A 25505-nucleotide genomic window follows, 5' to 3' on the forward strand; every position below is an offset into this window, starting at 1 on the left:
GGTACATTTGATTTGCAAAAATTGTTCAGAATTCTGTATCTATTTACAAGCAATATTAGTTGGTGTATCTTTACTTCCTTGTAGTTTTTATGTTTATACTATAGTTTACTCCTATAGTAACACTGACTTCATGGATATTCATGAATATTCATGGGAATATTCCTTCTTTCTTATTTTATAAAATATGATTTTGGATTAAAGGTGTGTGCAGCACTCAGGAGGCAGAGGCAGGCAGATCTCTGTGAGTTCTAGACCAGTCTGGTCTACAAAAGCTAGTTCCAGGACAGGCTCCAAAGCTACAGAGAAACCCTCTCTTGAAAAAGCAAAAGCAAAATATATATATATGTGATTTTTACAGGAAGGAAAATATTAAAAAAATAAGCATTGGGTAAACTATACACGTTTTCTTCATCTTCCCACACTGAACAATCAAATCACAAAGGTTGTGCCAACAATCTGCAAGTTATGGAAGACAATGTCAGAAGTCATGGCTAACAAAGGCATGATACAAAGTAAATGGATTTTCATAATTATATTTTCTTTTTTAACTATACAAATAAAATAAATTCAAGACACAATTTCCTCCTAGGCGTCTGTCAAGGACATCTGAGATTCAACTGCACTACAGAGGCAAGGCATGCTTTATAATCCCTCTCCCCTAAATTCAGGTCAATTTGTGTTCCCAGCCATTAAAGGGCCCACATAGGAGCAATGACAACATAGTTAACATAGAGTGAAGAACAGAAAATAGATGTGAATTCATCTGTTTGTTTGGCAGCAAAACAAGACAGCATTAAACCCCTTGCCTTTCTCTACAGCCTGACCCTTGTGTTCATTTATTGTGTAGTGAAATTACTTTGCATTTTCCTCTTATTGGTGACTGCAGAATGTGACCGTAATTCATCTGAAACTTTTCCTTATTAAAACTGGGTTGGTTTTATCTGCAGCCCAGATTCTTAATATTGGAGCTCCTAAGAATTTGGATCTGGGAATTTTCTCACTACTTCGACTTTGTAAGTAGTCTTATCTCTCCTGTGTGTTATTTCTTTGTGTGAGATGGTTCTTTTCAGTGATAAAGGCATGGCAAAGCTGTTATTAAAACTACCCCATTCATCCACCACAGAAAGAGAGAGGTGAATCAAACTGGCCCATCAGTCTTCACTCCAGTAATAAGGACATGGCAAAAGTGCCATTAAAATACTCTGTTCATCCACCGTAGATAGACAGAGAGAGGTGAATCAAACTGGCCCATCCATCTCCACACAGGCTCTAGTGATGAGCAGAATCCATTTGGTGAGTATGTGATTGCTTAGAGGTAAAAAAAATGTTTTATCTCATGATCATGAACTAAAATTACCTTACAGGCATGGAACTGGCAGAGACATTCTGACACTAAGCACATATAATTGAAAGCTATAATCCATGAAATGTACACACACACAGAGAGAAAAAGAGACAGAGACAGAAAGAGAGAGACTTCCAACAAAGCACTTACTACTATTCAAAGTGATTGGAATCACTTAACATGTACTGAAAGCGTATATTTTAATTTATGCTCTGATCCAAATTTTAAATCATGCCTTTGAATATACTTATTTGACTTTCTGTTTGAACTGTACAACTCAGAGGCAACTGAAGTCATAATACTCAAAGTCAAACATTATTTTCTCCCCCAAATTTATATAAATCAGTGCATCTGCATCTCAGTATGAGACCATAGCCTTCTTGTCAGGAGGAACATAGACTACCATTTACTGGAATCACCTGCTTCCTTTCATTGGCATCTCCACCCTTCAACAAGACTTGGTTCTTTGCTTCTAAAAACTAAAACAAACTTTCTACTTCTCTTCATTTTTACTGATGCAAATTCAGTTCATGTTGGCCCACCTGTCAGTGTATATACTTTTCCGGTTGCCTCAGAACTTTGTAGTTTGATTCCCTACAATCTATTATCTGTACAACTTTTAGAATCTTTGAAAATGTGTTCTAGATTCCTTAACTTCCTGCTCAGAACCTTGCCTTTGCTTCTGATTGCATATGGTGTGAGGCCTGAGTCCTTTCTAACAGAAAGATTCCTGGTAACTCTACCTCAGCTCTTCCTCATCCTTATGCCCTTTGTTACAGCACACACTGCCCTTTGTGTGTCCCCTTCTGCTTCTGGCCAGATGTTTCTCCTTCTCTGCAGCTCAGTGGTGTGGGAAGTCCTTCTGTATATGTGTTGCTTTTATTGGCTAATGAATAAGAAGCTGCTTCCTGCCAATGACATAACAGAATATACTCAGGCTTGAAGAGATAGAGAGAGAGTAGGCAGAGTCAAGGAGACGCTATGTACCAGGACAGACGAGCTGGAACCTTGGTGGTACACACCCACATGGCAATACACAGATTAATAGAAATTGGTTAAATTAAGATGAAAGAGCAAGCCAATAAGAAACTAGAGCTAAAAGGCTAAGCAGTGGCTTAATTAATACTGTTTCTGTGTGGTTATTTCAAGTCTGGGCAACTGGGCACAAACAAGTGGTCTCCCTACAACAGCTCAGTGTGGACTATATCTCTTTGAGAAGAATAATCCTACCAACTATCTTTAAAGAAGTCACCCCTTACTAAAATGATAATAAACTCATCAAGCCAGGTGTAATGGGTTAAACCTGCAACTGGAGGATTCCAGAGGCAGAGAAGAAGGATCATGAGTTAGAGAGCCCACTCTGGACTACATAGTGAGTCTGTTTAAAAACAACAATATAAAAATCCTTAAATAATATTCTTCATATTATATACTGTAATTAATAATTGTAGTTTAGTTAATTTTTTTTCTAGTTCATGCCTACACTAAACCAGACTGGAAAATCTATTAATGGAGAAGTCATTAACCTTGTGTGCCACTAAGCATGCTGGATTAGATCAATGCTAGCTTCACAGATGCTCAGAAACCTTCTGACATGGCTATCAGGGGCCATACAAGGGGACCAACAGGCAGAATTGGAATTCATGGAACATGGCTGGGTGGATGGCAAAAACACACTTGGGTGACCCTTGGAGATGCAAGGCATGTGGACTACGTGTCCTGAGGACTCCATGCTGTTATTGAGCATAGCTCTGATTGTTTTCTTCATGGTCACCACATCCCTCATAATCTATGGATTATATGAAAACTGGCAAGGGGTTTCTAGACCCTCACTGGGCAGTGCTACTGGTACTTAATAATAGCGATTGACTTTTTCAAGCATTGTTGCTTGAGTAGATTAATGATTCAACCACCACCCTAAGAAAGAATTAAGACATATAGATTGTTAAGAAGGCTAGGTTAATGTTTTTATTAATGACTTTATGGTAGAAAATCTTGGAGAACAATTTTAAATTTATAAAGACATACTTTTAGTAGTTGAACAAGGGACCCGTTGAGGTCAGGGAAGAGGAACAATGGCAGCCTGGCTATTGCTAGCTGACATACCTCTCTTGCTAGGATGGATTGGTGATCAAGGATGATGATTAATTCCTTGCACCCATTTCAGATCTCAGCTTCCTGTTATAAAAACTACTGATGGGTGGGTATGCACCCCGAGGACTGATTGAGGAGCTAACAGATTATTTTTTTTATATAAAAGTTTATATTCTTTTAAGAGCTCGTATGGAATTATCTTTTGAGATAAATAACAAAGTAAGTGTTCCTTTCTTTGTAACCAAAAAATGGGGTTGCCAGATGAAGAACTGGCAGAGAAAAATACCTTGCTTGCTTAGATTCTGTTAATCTACAAGTTGCTTGGGTTCTTGGGACAACTTAGTTGTCACCTGTAATATGTAAATATTTAATCATGTAAAGGATGAGAAAAAATATGCTGTTTTTTACTTGTATTCATTGTAATCATTCACTTGAAAATAAAGTGTAGACACATTGTAAGTTTTATGTTGCTTGAAAGATTTTTCTGGGGGTATATAAGCTTCCAGGAAAAAAAAAATAAAGTTAGTTAACAGGAAATCATCAAGAGAGACAGGAAAGTTACATCTGAATAGAGGTTAAAAAAAAAAGCAGGCGAGAAAGATGATAAAGAGACCTGAAAAGTGTGTGTTTTACCTCTTTTATCAGTCCCAGAAAGTTTAGTTTTGCCCCTTGCTTGACCCAGAGAATTAAGTTTTATTCCCTCAGATAGGAAAGTCATGTAGAGTGATTCATTTGGGGACTCAGTGGATCCCCCAATCCCTGAGTTGATGAAGGCTGGTCACTACTGCAGCAATATCTGGTGTTCAAACAGGAATCTGGGAACCTAAGTTTTGAAATTACCCTGGATGAGGTAATTCTCTAGTGTTCAGTGTAGATAGGTTCTTACTAAAAGGGGTCCGGAACTCCTTGGTCACTGCAATCCAGATAAAGATGGGTGAGTAATCCAGTTGTCTTTCATGCCTTTTTTTCAAGGTGGGACAAGGGGAGTCGAAGGAAAGATGGTTCCTTACTATTATTAAACATAAAGAGCTGTGCTCTGGAGCCCTTTGCCCCTCTACTTATGAGGGAGCACCCTTGCTATCTCATTCAAGAGCTAGGAAGGGGGCAGCAAAGTATCAGTATCCCGACTGACCTCCCCTGCAGCCCTTGACCATAAATTAACTCCACAGGAACCCCCCACCAGGAACGTAAAAGGGGTTGGTGGAATTCGCTGCCACCACCACCTTAAGTCAGGTCCACTAGCAGGGTGATTCACTGGGGGAAAGAAAAGAGAGAGTTAACTTGCCAAATGTTCATGGGTATGGGGAAATAGCTTGGAGTAGCTGCTCAACTTAAACTAAGAAAGAAAGCCTTGCTGACAGAATCTGCCCTGCTATATCCGGCCCCTAAATAAATCGGAAATTCCAAGTGCTGGGTCCCTGACCTCTGCCTTAGTCCAGCACTCCAGAGAATTCTATTTGCTCATCTGCATCTGCTTCCCCCTCTTCAGCTTTAACCATTTCTCTCTCCCCTCTTTCTGGGTAAGTGTCACTATGGGCTGTCCTGCTTTGCATATTTTTATTTTGAAAGTCAGCATGCCAGGAACCTTTATCTAGCCCGTCAGGCCAGGTCACATGGAGAGGGAAGTCTTTTCTTTGTGATTTGGGACATTTCTATCTGACAAGTCTTTCACTCCATTTAGAGTCCGTTCAATCGCGGAATGAAACTATTGCTACCAGGACCCTGACCCTCTCTGCTTCCTCAGAATTCCTCTCAGCTCCCTACTGTAACTTTTTTGCCTCCCCTTAAGAGCTGCCTGCATTCTCCAACTCTCATTTAACCCTGAAAATCTTTCTTTCTTTTTTTTTTTAAAGATTTATTTATTTATTATGTATACAGCATTCTGCCTCCATGTATGCCCACATGCCAGAAGAGGGCACCAGATCTCACTACAGACAGTTGTGAGTCACCATGTGGTTGCTGGGAATTGAACTCAGGATCTCTGGAAGAGCAGCCAGTGCTCTAAACCACTGAGCCATCTCTCCAGCCCCTGAAAATCTTTTTAAGGATGGTTGTTGGCCAACAGCTATTACACCCACACATCCTCCTGAATTTACTCTCCAGTCAAATCAAAACAGGGTCTTGGAACAGTCTCACTGGGTCCCTTATGATATTCTTATTCTGATGAATGATTTCACACCCTTGTAAGAATCAAAGGACTCGCACATGGACATTTAAGAGAGCAGCGCAGGGCTATTTCACACAGGCCACTCCCCAGTTCTCTAGTAAGCAGCATTTTACTGAATTTACTGCGGGCTATCTTACATTGTATCTTCCTTCAGCATCCTTGCTGAGATGACACAGAAAGATGCATCATTAGTAAGATGATGATGGCCTCCCAGAGAGGAATACTCTCTCTGCCGTATCAGGTACGTTCCTGAAACACAACCAGATGGTGAAAGTTCATTCTTAACACATTCCCTGAGGCTCCCTTTGGTTAGTTCCTTTGCAAAAAGTTATAAATTAATGCCTCTGGAATTTGTCTTCTATTGTTAGCTGCTATAAAGAATCACAAATGATCAGCCTGAAGAAGTCTATAAGAAAAAGAATTACTTTGGTATGTTCAAATGACCCTACATTTAATCTAGACAACAAAGATTAATGACTTGCTCACTCCCAGTTGGGAAGCTAATGGCAGAGAATGGCTCTTTGGGAAGGAAGCATCATATTTCTTTAAGAGTGTGGCCACTGGTAGATGACCTTATACACACACACATGGGCAGCACTGATTGGACTCAGTGGGTTAAAATTTCCTATATCTATCTATCTATCTATCTATCTATCTATCTATCTATCTATCTATCTATCCATCCTACCATCTATCTATCATCTATCTACCTATCTGCCATTTGTCTGTCTATCCATCTATCTATCCTATCATCTATCTATCTTCTATGTATCTGTCTACCTATTTATCTATCATCTATCTATCTATTTATCATTTATTTTCTATCTATGTATCTATCTATGTACGTATGTATGTACCTATCTATCCATCCATCATGTATCTATATCATCCAGCCATCCATGTATCATCTATACTTTTTAATAATTATTGATGATCCCCTACTATAGAATCACCACAGCTGTTTTTGACTCGGGAAGTTGTGTTTGATGCTCCCCTAAAAAGAATGACCATGAAAAGCCCATCTGCCAACAAAACTAGACTAACCTGTCATCAATTTAAAACATGCATTGTTTTTGTGATCTAACAAAAGTGAGGCCTAGTCTCCTCGAAATACTATTTGTGCTATCCTTTTGTTATTTTCATTAATGTTTAAATGTTGCCTCATGGATAAAAATAAAAAATAATGTATAATGGGGAGGAAAAGACAGAAACATAAAAATAAAACCATATTTATTTCAACAAAAATATACATACAGTGCACAATGAATATGATTTACACAAAATAAGATGAATGTTATATTTCTTCAAATGCTAATATAAGATGATCTATCTATCTGAGATTCATTTCCTGGGAATATGCATTATTGGTTCTTCTTGGATATATATTTAATATAAAAAGAAAGGTCAACCTTTCAAATGAATAACACAAGAATCTGCAAATGTGTGAAAAGACAAAATGTTCACAGAAGAAAATACATGCACAAAGGGTGGCATATGCAGATCCATGACAGTTCTGCAGTTTGAAAAGTGTGCAGGCTCTTCAACACAGATAGGTTATGATGTTGATGGTGACATAGTAATTTCAAGAATTATAGAGATATTGTAGACATATTGGCCAAATTTGAGTCTAGAGCCTCCTGATGAACACCGCCATCACAAAAGACATTCTGCTATACTGTGCCCTTTCATTACAGGGGAATAATTTAAAATGTCTATAGAAATTCTTCTGGTGCAGAATGGTATATACCTTTGTCTTTAAATACTGCTGTTACTGAGAGTGTACTGGTGTGTACCATAGCACATGGCTTATAGACAGAAGCAATTTTTTAAAGGTTTATTCATTTATTTATCTATACAGTGTTCTTCCTGCATGTATGCATGCAGACCAGAAGAGGGCATCAGATCTTATTACAGATGGTTGTGAGCCACCATGTGGTTGCTTTGAATTGAACTCAAAACCTTTGGGAGAGCAGCTAGTGCCCTTAACGGCTGAGTCCTACAGAAGCATTTTTACAAGTTGCATTTATGCTAATGTCTATGCTATTTAGAGCTAAAGTCTGAACTTCTTTTTCTTTAAATACGCATGTCTGAGTAAAAATCCAAGCTCAGGAAGAGCAATTGGATTCACCATTTGAGGGATTTGTATTACCTTATACGTGTCCCTTTCTCTAGTTAAGTATTGTCTGGTCCTCTTCAATCAGAAGCAAAACTGATGTATTTTATAGTCTTAGAAATAAAATTCAAAGAGAAATTAGCATGCCCCATTGCTCAGGAAGAGGGAAAATTTCTGTTCCTTAACTCAATATTAATGGGCAGCCTGGATTTTGTCTAAAATGTTGATTTTTATCTTTCTATTTTTAAAGACAGTGTGTACTATAGTTTGCATCTTTGTGTGGAAAGATGCAAAGAAAAACATCTAATTTCAAGCTGTCAGAGAAATAAAAGATAATCTATACAAGGATATTTTACTTAAAAAGTTAATATCATAAATATGGGTCATAGCTTACACAGATTGGAAGTGGGATGGATGAATATAAATTTATGTTAAACCTGTCCATAAGCTGTGCAAGTTCTTAGAAAATTTAATTTTTTTTCAGTTATGAGTAGAGCACATTGTTAGACAACTTCTAGATAGCAGAGATGTTTTGTGCCCACTCTGCCTGCTTCCCTCCACCCTGCTGATCAGGGGCTCAAACAAGGTTCTGAAATGTGTGTTAAAAAGAGAAAGCCTTCCTTGAACCTTCCCCATAATTAATTTAGTTCATAAAAGATTACAAAATGTGTCCCTCTTATTGAACTAGAATACTATGTCCCTTGAGAATCAAATACATATATCTGGGTTGTATCAGCATATTGTCAGGGCTTACTTTACCTAATCAGTCTAGGTTTCAACTGTGATCACCGTAGTAAACATTGACTATAGTAATATGATTCCACTCTCCTGTCAGCAATGCCATAACCATACACTTAGAAATTGAGATGAAGTGTATTGTAGTTATATTATAATTAGCTTCCCATTACCTGACTTTAGTCCTGATGTATCAGTTACAATAAGGCTGTCTTGCTCAAGGCCACCTGCAGCACACTACTGATAGCTTTTAAACTTGTCCTCTAATGTAATAACTGATTATGAAAAAAAAATGTTTCCACTCTAGTGTATAGACATGCCTGTTTCCTTAAAGTTGAAAACATCAAACATAAAATCACAATAATCCGAATAAGATTACTTTCATTTAAAACCATCCTAATAATGGTACCCTCCCTTCAATAATCTGGTATTTTCTGAGAAATTGTCGTAGTGACTCAGAGCCATGCACTAGTTGGGAACTGCTTAACCGCAGTAAGATCTAAATGTCCTAGTTTATGGCATTCGCCAGTTTCTGTGGTGTGAATATTCCCGCAGTGGCTGATTTCCAGATACCAACACTGCCTTCTCAAATGTGGATTCAGGAGATTCACAGGTGCGCGTTATCAATACGGCATTTACACCGCACAGAACCACCAGAGCCAACAACACTTAGAAGCGGGATAAACTGCAGAATTTGATTTTTAAAAATCTAGGAAGTCCTAAGCTATGACTGTCATCTTTACTTTTAATAAACTCATTTAACGACTTATGGACAGCTATGCCACTGCGCAGCCACCAGTTTGTGCCATTCCTGAAAACTCAACGACCACCTCTCATGCATCTCTTCGGGCACAGCAGGGAGAACGTCTCTTGCAGAGTATCTCTGCAGAGGGAGGGATTTGATCTGATTAGAAAAAAAACAATCACGTTCCCTCCCTTTTGCCATTCTGAGTTCTACTTTATGAAAACCACTTAACGTGTGGAAGGGTGGGTGCGCCATCCAGTCAGTGGTAGCCTTCAAGACTTCCTGTTTGTAGGAAGCAGCGGCAGCAGGAGTGATTAGTGGCCACATGGAGAATCGCCCTGACTGTAGAGTAGGCAGATTTTACATCATTCATCAGCCACCTCGTGCAGTTACCAGGGCCCTGCTGGATTTACCAGGCTGACCACACAGTGTTAGCGTTTAGATGGAGGAAAAGCGGTGCCTGGATGAACTCACAATAATACGTAGGAGGAAAAGCAGTGCGTGGGTGAACTCAGGACAATACATAGGAGGAAAAGCGGTGTGTGGATTCAACTCAGGACAATACGTAAGAGGAAAAGCGGTGCGTGGGTGAACTCAGGGCAATACGTAGAAGGAAAAGCGGTGTGTGGTTGAACTCACAGTAATACGTAGGAGGAAAAGCAGAGGTGGAAATTTAGTGAGCTGGTACACACAAATACGGCCCTGGTTCAGTCAGATGGTTCAAGGGTATAGTTAGCTGTCTGGAAGACAGACACACACTCTAGACTTTTGGATAACAATTATGGCTTTGTTTTTTTGTGCTCTTAAAATGTTTCTTTCAGGGGTCTGTAAATAGTTAATCCAGAATTGATACCTGCGTTTGATGAGAATAGGAGAAAATCTTATTTGTGAGGAAGAAGACTGCGTTGTTTAGAAATGTCATTTTCTTGATAAATCGTTTGACTCAGTGTGCTTCCCTAGACATGCTGGTGGTGCAGCTTTTCAGTGAGAACATGGGTAGAACAGTATGACGGAGCTGAGAGGACTGCATGACTGGGCCTGCGTTTGTACAAGGGAGTTTCTAAAATATGTCATCTATGGTTTGATTCAGAAAGTCATGAAGTGGTTGTCTGAGTGCATTTGGAGAAGAGCTGTCATGTTTAGGAAATAAGAATTTTTAGGAAATAAGAATGGATGCATAAATTCCCACAGGGAATGATGGCGATGCTGTCAGTGAATAAACATTCATTTGCATGTACAGTATAGTCAGGCCCATCTTTGATATTTCTGTATTAGCATTTGTTGACAAAGAAAAATATGTCTTATGAAACGTCATGCAAAACTGGAAACCTTACTATTGGCTTTCCAGTTAATAAATATTTAGTATATTTTAGTTAAGATGGTTAGTTTATAAAAATATATAAACAATTATTGTTTATAAAACATTTCTGAGCTAAAAACATCATATGAGATGTCCTGGGATGAATATCACCACTTAAAATACGAAGAACAGCTCAGAGCTAATCAGACCTCAGTCGTCACGACTGTCTTCAACTCAATACAGTAACAAGAATAGCCACAAATCCTACCACCTAGCTAAAAGTCAAACGAAAGATTACATTAAATCACTGAAATGGAGACCAGCTCTCGGAACACTAGATAATTATTTTCATATTTAGATGCATTTTTTTTCTATTTTTAAAGGCTACAAATAGCTTGGTGTCTGTTTTGGCAAAAACCATAGGCTATTAGCTAAAATAAGAAATGGATAATTCCATTTAGAAACCTCGGGGGTTATCATCTATTCTCAGGCTTTTGAAATACTCAACACGGGACTGGAGATCTATCTGATAAGCCTGCACAGGAAGCATCTTAGGCAAAGAGCTGTCATGTCACTGTGAAGACAAAGGACAACCTTTGGATGAAGTGACAGCAGTGTCTGAGTTGGAACCCTCTGGTGGCCTCAGAGGAGACACGGGCTTGCACAGCACTTCCCACTGGTGAGAATGCGAAGAATACAGATTTTCTTTCAGATCACTTTACTCTAAGTGTGCATTCCAGTGATAAATCCTAATTTCTATTTGACTCCCCTCTGTGATGGTTCATAGATAGCTAGTGTAGCGATCTGCAGACGACAGGAGTGGCAGGTTAGGGAGTCTCAAAGAGATAGATGTCAGGGTGGCTGTAATGGCTCTTCTGAAGTCATGAGCAACCTGTCTTGATTTACTCATTTTTTGAATTATAAACTTATCCAATGTGGTTGGTCTCTAGGGAAACCAGTAATTTGGAATGTTAGCAGTTTTACATGTAGTGGTATTTTACCATAAGGACAGATCTGAAATCCCAATTAACTGAAAATCACTGTGTAAATTTATCACTGTTTATTACTCATGTATGTTATAGGATTCTCCGCTTCATATAGACCTATGATAGACTGCAAAGTCACACAGTAATAGCACTGGCAGGGAACACCTCATACATATGTCTCTCACGTCTCTGGATTTCTCCAAATGAGATTCCAGCTGCTAAGCATCTTTATGTGGGCACCAGAAGACTCTATTCTTAAATTTCTTTGCACTTTTAGTTCCTTAAAGTTTCTGAACTAACTTCAACCGGTAAGAGTTAACACAAAGAAGAACAGACAGACTGGACAGAGTGGTGCTGGGTCGCTTTCTGAGTGATGTATTGGCTTGGATATGAACAACACCCATAAGTACCGCGCTCCAAAAACTCATAACAATAAAAAACAAAAAAAAGGCAGAGGTGTAGATCTTCCAAACGCAAGGTATCTGTGTTCCTGTTTGTTTCCAGGCTGGGAGAGTTAGGTGTCAGCTTTTCCGTAAGTGCCTTCTGGAGGCCGGTAGCACTTGGGGAAAGCCAGCAGCTGTAGCATGTTGAAAGCATACCTTCTGCATTTGATATTCTTCAGTACGTTCTCTATGCGGCATCCTTCTCTGGTGAAAGGGCAGAAAGTACAACTTCATGAAACAGAGAATAAAGAAATATGCTTTATTTGGTCAATGCAGAGTTGCAGCAACAGTCCAAGTAAAAATAACAAAGATTCAACTCTACATTCCCCCCCGCCCCCACAAGTGATGATACATCTTACAAAATTAAATCCTAGGCCAGGCCCAATACCATTATTGCCTTCGGAAAGATAGGATTAAGTTTCTTAACAGATATTTAACTTTTGATAAACTCTTTAAATATAATTTGCTTCACAATACAGCTATGCTTTAGTTTCATAAATATATCTGCCTTTGTATAACTTTTCCACAAATTAACTATCAGTCCCTTAAAACACACTAAAGTCTACATGTAGCCCTACGGATGCAGCTCTAGGAATAAGGCATTTAATTTATTAAGTCTGGCCCTATAGATTTTTAAAAGGAAGTTCGTTCCTATTTGACTTTGTCGCTTTAGCTATGCAGTGAAGGGAGCAGATGGCTTTCTCAGCAGCCTGCTCCAAACGCCAGTGTCACGAAGGAGGAGCGCGCCTCAACCACAGTACAAAAGTGACAGGTGCGAAAAATGGCGCATCAAGACACAAATGAGTCCTTGGTAAAAAGAATAGAAAAGTAGTCTGAAAGCCAAATTAACACAAACAATAGTTAGAAATCGGTTAATTTAATTACAAAACATAAATAGCCATTCTTTCCATAAAGTTACTTGACACAAGAAGATTAAAAGTAGCCATGACGAAGAGACAGGAGGGTAGAGTCGGAAAGCGGACACACGTCTATCAGCTGATCGCAACTATGTTATTAGCACAGTGGAAAGAGAGTCTGGAACCTCCTGCCTCCGAGATTGTCTCAGGGGTTTTACGGTTGCACAATGTCAGTCCTAATTTCTTTAATAAATGACATGGGAAGGGGAGGTTCAGATCTTCAAGCTTTCAGGATTCTATTCTTTGTCTTGTTCCAAAGACAGTAATTTTAAAATGCGTCTTTAGCTACTTAGCAGTGGGAGAACACTTTTCCGCAAACAAAAGAGCAAAATAATTCACTTAATGCATAGCACTTCTTGCCTTCTATGTTTTAGGAAAAACAAACAAAACACAATTTAAACATTTCCTTTTATCGCCTTTTTTTTAAATTCTGTGAATCTGAACGTGTAGAAATATTACAACATTGTCCCCAGAATTAAAGTCCATTGTCGTTTGTAGAAAAGGAAGGAACACAGCATAAAATTCACTGGTATTTGGCTAAGAGTAACGCGAGACTTAAAATGAGCCACACAACGAGCAGGTGTGAGCTGACGAGGAGCAGGGCGACGGGGTAGAAGTGTCGAGACGTTGGCTTGTCGTCAGTTAGACGGCCTGTCTCAGGGTCGTCCGACTCACTCAGCGCTCCCTGGGTCTGGCTGCTGTTAACGGGGCGGACGAGAGCAGAGAAGAAAACAGAAGAGAGTTTGCAGAGAGAGCAGCAAGTGTAACCGTCTATAACACACCCATTAGCCTACGCAACACGTCTGTATCCGAACGTGTTGTGCTAAGCAGCCCCATGTGCGTCTGTGTTCTTTTCTCTGTACTACAAGGACAAACGTTATTAAAGAGGATATTCCCTTTGATTTCCTGGAGGAAGAAAACATAGTGGTGATGTTTATGGAGGTTAGAGCTACATGCAGAAGGAAGAATTGGGTGGGCATAATGGCACCACTAAAGAAGACAACAAAAATAAAATTAAATGATGGGACGGGTCATATGAAATGATCTGAAAAAGACATCACTGGGAAATGCAACCATGATGGAATGGAACACAGGATTTGGGAGATGAGAAGATGTGGTTGGTACATTAAGTCTACCTTCGTCTGGTATGGTATCTATGTAATGTATTTAAAGCTGTAATGTGATTTCTTGACATGGTTCGGTCATTGAAAGGAATGAGGCACCTGACATGTCATCTTTGCCAGCCATATTATTAGCTTACAAAAATGCCACTCGGAGACCTTTGTTGGCTCAGCTCACGCATCATTTTGTCTTCAGCTCATCTATTTACAGAGCCAAGGCTATTGCTACACCCTGTTTTCTGAAAACAGGGGAGACAAAAGATTTAATTTCTCAGATCAGGCAGTACCTGTTCAAGAGAAAAATATTTCACTTAAAGGCAGTTCTAGTCACAACAAATCTAAGACCTGTCATCCAAATCCCAATCCCAGTCAATGGGTAGGAAGCGGTTGCCTCTCAGCTCCTCCTGTATGTGGTCACACTCACAGGCTGTCATTCACGGAAGTGGACTTTACTTAGGCTGCTCAGCTGTGCCCTTTCTAAGCACATGTGTTCCCTGAGAACTCCGTTTGCGGATTTCTGCCCAGGTTCTGACACCACCCATGATCACATCTGATGACTGCCACAGTCAGCCCACAGAGTAAAGTCTGGAACACTGAGTCCATGGTGTGAGCCTCAGGCTCATCTCCCTGTCCGTTATGATCTAAGCATTGTAACCAGAGACAACTAGATTGTCTAAAATGCATGAATCATTGAACAAGAGGGAGGAAATTTTGCACTGGCGTAATTCATGTTCTCAAGTCTACAAGTAATTTGATTAGTTGTTCTGCTTTTCCTAAATGTCTGGTGAACTAGCTTTTATTTTATTTTTGTTTTAATAAAAATATTTTATCCTGTGTGTTTGGATGTTTCTCCTGCATGTACACATGTGTACCATGTGCATACCTGGTGGCCATGGATGCCAGAAGAAGGCGTTGGATCTCTGGAATTGGAGATACAGACATTAGAAAGTGACCATGTCAGAACTAACTCTCTAGCCCAAATTTTAATTTTTAAAGATTTATCTCTTTTATTTTATGTGCATTAGTGTTTACTTGCATGTGTGTATAGATGTCATGTGCCAGCCTGGAGCTCAGTGAGGCCTAATTGCACTTACAGATGGCTGGAAGGCACCATGTGAATACTGGGAACAGAAACCAGGTCTCTGGAAAGAGCAGCAAATGCTCTTTTTATAGTTATATATTTAAAATTTGAAATTACAATGTAATTATATCATTTCTCCCCTTCCCTTTGCTCCAGCCAACCCACCCCATTATCTTTCCCTCCTGTCCTCTCAAGTTTGTGGTGTCTACTACTTTGTTATTACACACACATATTTGTAGGCATAGATTCCTAAATTATCTAAATGCTTTGCTCAGACTCTAGGATGTGAGAGAACTCTCCTGGGACCTCCCCCAGGAAAAGAACTACAGGCACCCTGAGGATGATGGGAATACTGTTCCCCAGGGAAGAGCACACCAAATGATCCAGCAGCAAGTGGTCAGCCCTGAGGTCACACACACCGTGCACACTCCTAGCTGCTGAGCTGTTGAGATCTGGACCAATCCAGGACGTTCTCAGAGGTCCTGATGAAAGGACACAAAGGATGTAGTTCTGTGTCCTTGCTCAGAATGAATCTAGCAAAGCCAGTCTTGGGCTGGAACTGGAGTCTAAAAGGAGTTAAGGGTTCAGTTCGTGGGAAGCTGACTTTTCCTCCTGAAGAGACTGGAGTTATCAGTTCCATGACTTCTGTGTGCTCAGTCTGTAATGCCCTAGAGATAAACTCTGTTTCCTTTGCTCCATTAGCCTCCTGCCACTGACTCTGTCCCATTTCTCTCCTGGAAACAGTATATTAGGTGTTGTATATCTTAATACATTTGCTTGATATAAAACATAGCTTGAGCAAGAGCTCCATACTCCAACCTAATCTTCTCTGTCTTCTATTGCCTTGTCTTCTGACCTCTTGTTCCTCTCTCTAAGGAGGATGACCTATGGCACAGGTCAAAATGGCACCCAAACAGAGACACCTGAGTACAGGAGAAGGAGTTGGTGCTGCCATGATACGTAGATAAATAAAAGAAGTCAGCCTGAAGGAGCTTAAGCATCAGAGTAAAACATGGGATAGCAGAATTCTTTCTCTCTCTCTCTCTTTTTAAAGAATTATTTATTTCTGTCTGCATGTTTGCCTGCGCACCAGAAGAGGACACCAGATCACACTATAGGAGGTTGTGAGGAATTGAATTCAGGACCTCTGGAAGAACAGCCAGTGCTCTGAAGTTCTGAGCCATCTCTCCAGTCCTGGGGTGGTAGAATTCTTGCGAGCACAGTTGTTCCTTTAGATCAGCAGTTCTCAATCTATAGGTCATATCCCCTGTAGGAATTGAATAACATTTCCATCGGAAAACGCAGATATTTACACTAAGATTCATAAGAGTAGAAAATTACAGTTATAAAGTAGCAACAAACATAATGTTATAATTGGGGTCACTCCAACATGAGCACTGTGGTAAAGGGCCACAGATTCAGCAAGACTGAGCAAGCTGCTTTAGATGCTTCCTTTGCTTCTGCAGTCTCTCTCGGGTTTGTAACGTATTGCTTTGACGCTGAGAGAGGTCCTCTGCTGGTCACTCTAAAACCCTGCCCTTAGATCCCTGAAGACGGCCCTATAAACTTATGGACATGGAAATGTGTAGGTAGGTAAAGGTTTAAAGACAGAATCTCACCTACAAAGGCCACATGAGTTTCATATTAATGAGTTTGCATGGTAGAATTTGATTGGTGATTGTTTAGATTCACAGCAAAAAGTTGATTTAATTATAATTCAACATTCTTGTAAACCTGGTCACTCTACCCCCAGAGTGAGATACTGGGAGAGGAAGATATCAAAAAAAATCGAGATAAAAGGCCCTGCGGATGAGAAAGTCGGGTCAGTGCTGAATTACTCTCTCTTCATGTTGCTGCAGAGGAGAGACCATTTCCTTTTCGGATGATACAGTTTTAAAATCACCTGAAATGGCTCTGTCTCATTCAGCTGAGATGAGTTCCCCTCCTCTTTTATTATACAGGATTATTGGGTCTCCTATTAAAGCCTTCAATTCTTCATTTGGGGAAGCTGCAGGAGCCTGAACCCCCTGATATTTTGGGCAAAAACACCTGTTTGATGTTTCCGGACTTTGCCCACTACAGCAGAGAATTTTACAGCAGAGAAAAAGAGGAGAGAGGGCGAAACACAGTGGCAGAGGCTCAGCAGACTGGGAGCCTGTTCCTGTGGCAGCACAGCACAGGGCTCCTTGGCAAAGTGATTGTCTCCCATGATTCCCTGGGAGACCTGTCTCCCCGCAGCAGGCCTGCAAGGGGCAGTTAGGTGTAATTGCAAGGGGCAGTTAGGTGTCCAGCCGCAGCCGTGGACAGTGTGATCGTTTATGACATCCTTATACATTTGGACTTACTGCTTATGTAACCTCCCTTATATGTTACTGAATAGGACTTCCTCTATTCCAGAAAACGAGGGACACTTCTAAATTACCTGTCCCTTCACTAGTTATGCAAATTCTCCTAAGCTGACCAAAAATTTGCTATGTACAAGTTATAGGAACTTCACTCCTTTGTACATGCTTCAGCATTCGTTCGATATTGTGACTGAAATGCTCACGTTAACAATCTGCTTGATGATACTAGGATGCGTGTGTTAGTTCAGAGAACTTAGGTGTCTTTTAACTTTTCAGGTACCAGCAACTCATGTGACCTTAAGAACAGCAATAGCAGGAGCTGCTGAGAACTGAACTAATACAAGGCTTTCTCAGAGGTCCTGATGAAAGGACAGAAAGGACCTAATTCTATGTCCTTGCTCAGGATGGAATTTGGCAGGAACAGTCTGGGGCTGGGGCTGGAGCCTCAAAAGAGCTAAAGATTCAGTTCCTGGGGACTTGGCTATGAAGAGACTGGAGTTATCAGTCCCCAGGCTGCCACATGCCCTGTCTGTAATGCTCTCGAGATAGCCTGTTTCCTTTGTGCAACATTGCCCAATTAGCCTCCCGCTGACTTTGTCCCAGTGCATGAAAGATTTGCTAAATATCATCCTTACTAATATGCACTCCTTATTAAAACTGGACTTGTCCAGGTTTAAAGTGAAGGTTATCTCCTAACTTTGACATTTTGCTTCTTCAGTACTTAGAAAATCCTTAGAGAAACATGCATCCATTGAAATCCTCCCCCTCTTTGTCTCCCTTGCTTCCTTTCATTCGTTTTACTTCCTTCGTTCTCCTCCTCTCCTTCATCATCATCATCTATCAATCATGTATTTACCAATCTATCCATTTATTACTATGGACAGGTTACATTCTGACTGCAAGTGCAGGTTCAAATATTATCTCCCGTTTCTGAGCATGAAGTGCAGAAATGTCTGCTTTCCTACTGAGAATGTTCTATAAATAGGCACTACTCAAGAATCGAGCACTCAGACCAACAGAAACATTTAAAATTGGGGTGATAAAGTGTCTCCTAATAATGGTCCTTACTTCCAGTTCAGAGTGCTAATTTAGATCCGAGTGCACTCCCGACTCCCACCCCAGCAACTCAAAGAAACACTTTACATTTTACAGTCTGGAGGCTGCGTATGCTTTCCGAGTCAACATTACTAAGCCAAAGCATTTTGTTTTTGGAAGGGCAATTTTATAATCAAATTAATTTGTTGCTTATTAACTTCTATCTCTAGAGATTAGAGTAATGCATTAAAAATGCCTCCCATATAGTCATCATATTACTCGGCTGGAATTCAAAGTGGCCTGGCCTCGAAACTGCTTGATGTGTGAGGGCAGTGATGCAGGAAAGGGCAGACAGGTGGTCTTGGGACCGCCTCCTTTACTCCTGCCAAGAAAAGCACAAATGGACACTTCTTCATGGACACCAGTGAATTTTTACAGACTCTGCCTGTGCAGAGTGGAAAGGATGCTCTCAGTAACATTATTAGCAAGTGCTTCACCAGGAGTTTATGGTAATTAGTGGCTGCCTTTCAAGGCACCCTGACAATTCAGCTCCATTACTGCTAGCTAGCAGCAACTGCTGATCCTCATGAAAACAAATCTCGGTGGTGTCCCCAAGGAGTAATGCAACATGATCAGACATTTAAGGGCACTTGGTAAATATGAAGCTATAAAATAATCTTCAAATCCCTGTCAAAACAATCACTTAAGAATAGGAACAAGTTAAAGACATGTCTCACTTTTAAGTAAATTGCTATCTACAAGGAATCGATGACTCCTCAAACAAAATCTAATATGATATTTGCTTGTTTCCTCATTTTTTTCCTGTTATTAACAGTTCTGAATGTGGAGGTCTTAGCCATGCAGCACCGGTATTCTCTCAAATCATTCAGAACTCTGCACCGAATGTTTGGATGCCTTGCTTGCCTCTGGGGATCATTATTCATTAATAGTTTTGCTACTTGATAATGTATTTCTTTAACTGCTATACTAATTCAGGCTCCCCAAAGAAAAAAAATCAGAAATTAAAAATAATTGAAAACAAAAACTTTTCTTCTGACCAGCAAGCAGAGACCATTTCACATTTAATCACCTGCTTTAAGTTTGGAGCTGTGGAAATGCCATCTTGAAATTATGACCCATTATTTTAAAACCAATAGCTTAAAGAGCTTTATTTGACTCAGTAGTCACTTATGAATCAATATTTATAGACCATGTTTTAGCTCCCAGTTTCAGAACTGTATAAGAGTTGAAATTGTCCCATCAGTGTAAAATGGATGTGAGGGATGCTGGGTACCCATGAGAGCTTTGGAGATGCTACAGGCAACCAGACAGCCAAATACCCTCACGTTTAAAAGTACTTTCAAAAGAATCTTCCATTTGAATCTAAACAATAAAACTTTCCTGGAGGAAATAAAGCTTTCCCTGAGCGTCTACACAGCAATTAAAAGAAAGCCTTCTGAAAACATAATCTCTCTGGTCCATGTTTTATTTATATCATAGTCTCAGGAAAAGAGAGAAGTTTGTTTGCTTATATTTTTTCTCGAGTTAGCTCAGATTCGTGAGACTGGATGACTCCAGACAGACTCAGTGAATATGCTAGACCTGAATCACACGTGCGCATACGCCTGATGACAAATGATCTTCCAAGACTTTTCAGACTTCTGGAAATATCAAGAGAAGATTTCCAGAACTGTGTAACAAGTGTGGAGATATTTAGATGTACATGCAAATTTAATAAACAATATCTAGGATGAGGTCATCTCTATTGACCCAGAAGTAAGGGAAACCTTTATGGCCAGCCATGGGGGCAAAAGGCACATTTAAAATGTTTTCTTCTTTTGAATGCAATCTCATGTGTGAGTTTAGAATGTAGTGTTAACTTGTGAGTTCTAAAAACAGGTCTGTTCTAGGGTTGGGGAGATGACTCAGGGTTAGCAGCACGTGCTGCTTTTGCAGAGGATCCGAGCCTGATTTTCAGCACCCATGTTAGGTGTCTCAAAAACACCCAAGTTCTAATCTAGGAAATCCATTAGGCTATTTTGGACTGTGTGAGTACGTGTGTGTGTGTGTGTGTGTGTGTGTGTGTGTGTGTGTGTGTGTATGTGTGTGCCTGTACACACACATAGATGAATGCATAAAAGTAAATACATATAAAAATAATATTTTGAAATCTTCAAAGATTTTAAAGTGACTTGGCAGATACAATTTCATTTTTACAGAACGTTTTCATCAGGATTTGGATTATCTATTTTATAACAATAAGCATAGTTAAGTTTGTTTCCAAAGAATGAATCAGCTTCAGTTATTTAAGCGAAACCCTCAGAGAAAGTGGAATTTTTGTTCAAGGAGCACTACATAAATTCCTGGGCATGGAATTCTATGGAGAGGATTACTACAAGTCAGAGGACACGAGTGCAAAGGGACCAGGGAGATATAAGTTAACTGGGGCTCGGAACCCTTTCCTAACAGAAGAGAGGGATAACCTTCAAGATAGGCTTGGGAAGAAGGCTTGAGACTGAATATGGATAAAATGTTAGGCAGTGTTTCTGGTCTCCTTGGAATGCACAGGAAGTGTGTGCAGCAGAGAACGATGCATGTAGCTCATGCTCCCCACAAGAGAACAATCTTTCCTTCTAGATGCTGTGTTTGTTCCTTTCAGGTGACAAAAGTGGAAATATCATTGATTTTTATGAACTCTAACCATTTCCAGACCATTGCCAAGCAACGGGTAGAAGCTTTGAGTCCCATCCCTTATTTAAATAAGCTGCATCCCTTTCCTGTCAAGACTGGGAACCCTTTAGACACGTTTCCTGGGTTCACTCAGGTAAGGCAGATGCAATGTTCCAGAGGTCATAGTTTCTCTCCTAAATGCACAAGTCACAGTTCACCAAAATATAATAGGTACATGGAAATTTAAAAGAATTCCAAGCAGGTTGACCTTCTATTTGGTCTTTAGTGTGTGGTTCTTGTTATTTAAAACTATTTTGGGCACAATTCTGAGAATTTAAGTGAACTAAAACTGACCTACTAGTTAAAGTAATTTAATTTTTTGATACCACTTTCTAGTTTCATTTTGATGTTTTTATTTCATAAAATACATAAAAAGTGCTATCTTCTTGAAGTGGCAAGTGCTTGAGTGGTCATGTTTTCAGGTGGTGTGCACAGACTGTTTGATAAAGAAAGAGCATGCACTCGGAACTATTATCTGTGAACATACAGTAGGAGTGGCCATAGACGCAATCTGAACTTTCTCACTACTACAAAAGAAACAGAAATAGGGGATAGAGTGAGTTTTAAGTAAATTACTTCCACCAGGCTCTTGTCAGAGAACTGGTTTTGGTCTTTGGATTTTAGAAAGGAGAGAATTTGGATCAGGTCAAGAAAGAAATACTATAAATGAGTAAAGGAGAAACATTAGGTGAAATAGTGATGCTTAGCCTTGTGTGTATTTTAAAAAAGTGAATGGGCATTGTTTTCTGTTGTTGTTTTTCTTTTGTTTGTTTGTTTTAGTGTATGTAAGTCATGGTGAGGTGAATTTGATGTATCCATTTGAGGTTTGCTCTGTATTTTTCCTTCTTCCTCATATTCTTTGAGACTGGGATTTAAAGCGGGTGGTTCAGGAATGTTCTTCAGTCTTGAAAGTATAGTTTTGTCTGAGTTAAGTAGATTTCTCTTCTTTCATGATGGAGAAAATGTGACGTGTCCATTGGGAAAGGAAAGGCAAAGTAACAGGATGTGTGACAGCTGAGCGTGAAATGTACGGAACAGGAGAAGTAAAGGAAGGGAGAGGAATGGAGGCGAGAGATACACACAAAGCAGTGCCCTGGCAGAGGACGGGGGCACAGAGAGCATGCCAGGAGGGGTTTGTGTAACTGTTAAGGGAGTATACCCAGGAGACAGGCTGTGGAATGTGGAAGAGGCTAAATCTGGCACAGCCACGTTCTTCAGAGATGTGTACGTGAGGTTTGACTTGGATGCAGTGAGGTGAAGATGTCCAATGGCAGGAGAGGAACAGGGAAGGGAGGGCAAGCTGATGAGAGGTGCAGACAGCACCAAGCTCTAGTGCCAGGCAAACCCCTGGCAGGAACAGAGCACAGGCACTCAATCTGAGACTGTCTTCTCCAGGCAGAGACAAGCGGAAATGCCCATTGCTGCTTATTTAAAAGATACGAAAAGGAAACCCCTGCTTGGGAGCTAGCTCAGTGGTCAAAGAACATGCTGCCCAAGAATGATGGCCTGTGTTCAGATTCCTAGCACTCTCATTAGCACCTAGAGTGGCCTTATGTACCCATTATCTCAGAACTCGTAGGGAAGACACAGGCAAGGGCTGCTAAGGCTCTAGGGAGCTCCAGAATTCTCTGCACTGACATTTTCCTCTGACTTTCCAACATGAGTGTATGAGTCTATGCACCTGTAAACACATGCGCTCATGCACACACACACACACACACACACACACACACACACACACACACGCCATATAAACATAACATATACCTACCAATAAACAAAACCCTAAAAACAACTTCTACACCTTAGTGAACAAAGTGAACAGGGCACTTCTGCAAAGCAATGGGCACATACATAGAGATACGCATTGTCTACTAACTATGAAATTATGATTTCACTTGGAGAGAAACTCCAACAACATGTTTTAGCTCTGATTGTTCCAATGACACAGATCTAAGAGTGATCACTGGAATGCGTAGTTCTGATTGTTCCAATGACACAGATCTAAGAGTGATCACTGGAATGCTTAGTTCTGGTTTTTCCAATGACACAGATCTAAGAGTGATCACTGGAATGCTTAGTTCTGGTTATTCTAATGACACAGATCTAAGAGTGGTCACTGGAAGGCTGCTACCATGATTTTCAGACGTCAACCATCGTAGTGTCGGCCTCTAATTAAAAACTTCCTGAAGTTTATGATAGACTCCCAAGTAAGATGGAATGAATGGTAATGCCCTAAGGCTTCTTTGCCTCTTGGTGAACCTCAGCAGAGAGTAAAGGGCAGACACATCTTTACCTCACCTCTCCAGTGGACCAGGCAGCCAAGCCATACGGATGCCCCATTCTGGCTCTCTTCTTTAACTCTTAAATCAGACCAGATGCCTGCACACTCCATTAGACTGTAGCCTACTGCATTTTCTAAGCAGCCAGGGACATGCAGCAGATACTGGTACCAGGACACAGTGCACATAAAAATGTAGGCAGGAGAGTCATGAAAGAGAATAGCCCAGCTCCTTCTTCTCTAGCTCCCCAAAGTCACAACTTCTCCACATCTCCCACAGGATTCCTGTGAGAATTGCACAAAAGTGCATAGCACCCTCACAATAGTAAAAATGTTTCTCTCCCCAGATAAGCCTTTTGTGTGTGTGCAAACAAAGCACGTCCTGGGGAGGCACGAGGCTGCTTCACTCTTTCCTTCTGTCTCTTAGGTACTGATGGAGAAGCATGAAGGGTGGAGACCAACACTCTTACTTTTCCATTATGCATGAGTCATGGTCTCACTTTCTAGCCAAGGCTGATCTGGAACTCATTACAGACCAGACTGGTCTGTAAGTTGCACCAGTCCTTCATCCTCTGCCCTACAAATGCTGGGGTTGCAGGTGTGTGCCATGCTTGCTTTCTTCCACTTTCTCTAGTTCAAAAAGTTCCCTGAGTTTCTCATCATGTTATACGGATGAACCTTAAAACTGTCTCTCTAACTGCCATCTCTGAATTACGTTTGTCCATCCAGTTATATGTCTAACTAGCATCAGAAGTCCGCAAGGCTATTATCCTGCTGGGCGTCAATGACTTGGCTTACATCATACCTTCCTTCTCATGAGAGGCACTTGGTTTGAATGTTGAATGATCCCCAGAGGCTATTGTGCTTTGCATCCTTGGTCCACAGTTAATAGAACTGATTTGAAAGATTCTAGAATCTTTAAGAAATAGCGTCTTGCTGAAGGAAGTCAGTTACTAGGGGAGGCTTTAAGGTTGTGTAGCCTGGCCTCACTTCCAGTCCTCCTCCTCTTCCTGACTGCGGATGCACACGAAGATAGAGGTGAATACACATCCAGTCAGCCACTTAGGAGAACCATGCCAGGAGTAGCGCTGGCAAACTCAAAGAGGAGCCAGTATTTTCTCAGGTACATTTCCTACTTCTCTCTGTGCCCTTTGTAACAACACGGAAGTGGATGGTCACCCTGGGTCCAACAGAGCCATCATTTCTGTCACTTAGAACAATGTGCCACAATAATGCTGGAAACAGCCGCCCCGGTTGCCAAACAGATGGCCATCAAGAAGAGTAAAAATACCACCCGGAGCCAATTGTGGTAATTGCTTGGCGGTAACTTTTCTGATTAAAACAAGAAGTGTTGCAGCGGCTTCAGTCTAGAATCCTCAGGAGAATTCCCAGGGCACCAGTGATTCTCTTCCCATCTCTTTCCCTAATGGGCCGCTGCACATCAATCAGATGTCCACACTCTGGAATAGCTATTGAGTTTAGCTAAGCAAGACACAGACATGCAAGCCCTACCCCATATTCCTCTTTTGTTTAGAATCCCTATAACTTGCTTAAAGCCCCTCTTCCACTCAAACTGATGGCATTAATGGGGACTGCTAGTGGTCCTCTTCCTCCAGCCCTGTGTTTTCCTCTGAGGTTCAGAGCTATAAGGGGAAAATACTGGCTCATTAGCAGCCTCAGGGGCACAGGACTGGGGCTGAGTGCAGAACAAATGGATTAATGAGACTGTGTGCCCTCATATCCCATCTTTAATGGGGGATTCACTAACTCCTCAGCTTTTATATACCGTGGGGCTCACAGGCACTCCCTCACAGCACTGCTCTTCACCCCACAGGTTGTCCACACTGTGGGGGCTCATGGCCTCTTCCTAATGCCACAGGTTTAATACACTATTGAGGCCCATTTCTGTGCTGAAGTGCTCCTAAGGGCGGGAAGGAGCAGAGGCCACACATGTGACTGAGCTGCCTTTTCCTCAACAGTCCTCAGGTCATGTAAGACTCCTTTCCCAACCTAATGATGAGTTTTGCCATGTGGCTGCCATGGTACCTAAACCACAAGAGTGAGAAT

General features: G+C 40.7%; 1 protein-coding gene across 6 annotated transcripts in view; it reads right to left on the bottom strand.

Annotated features, from left to right (window-relative positions):
* Positions 1-6819: 6819 nt before the first annotated feature.
* Inpp4b (inositol polyphosphate-4-phosphatase type II B) overlaps positions 6820-25505 on the bottom strand; it is a 735560-nt gene continuing 716874 nt past the window's right edge. For 3 of the 6 annotated variants that reach the window (XM_087900454.1, XM_087900451.1, XM_087900456.1), the window contains one exon: positions 12174-13543. In XM_087900454.1, coding sequence (XP_087756580.1) covers positions 13369-13543 — 175 coding nt within the window. In that variant the 3' untranslated portion in view covers positions 12174-13368. The other 3 variants (XM_087900452.1, XM_087900453.1, XM_087900455.1) reach the window with 3 other exon arrangements.

The sequence above is a fragment of the Myodes glareolus genome, chromosome 22 (genome assembly GCF_982192425.1).
Source record: "Myodes glareolus chromosome 22, mMyoGla1.1, whole genome shotgun sequence".
Lineage (NCBI taxonomy): Eukaryota > Metazoa > Chordata > Mammalia > Rodentia > Cricetidae > Myodes > Myodes glareolus.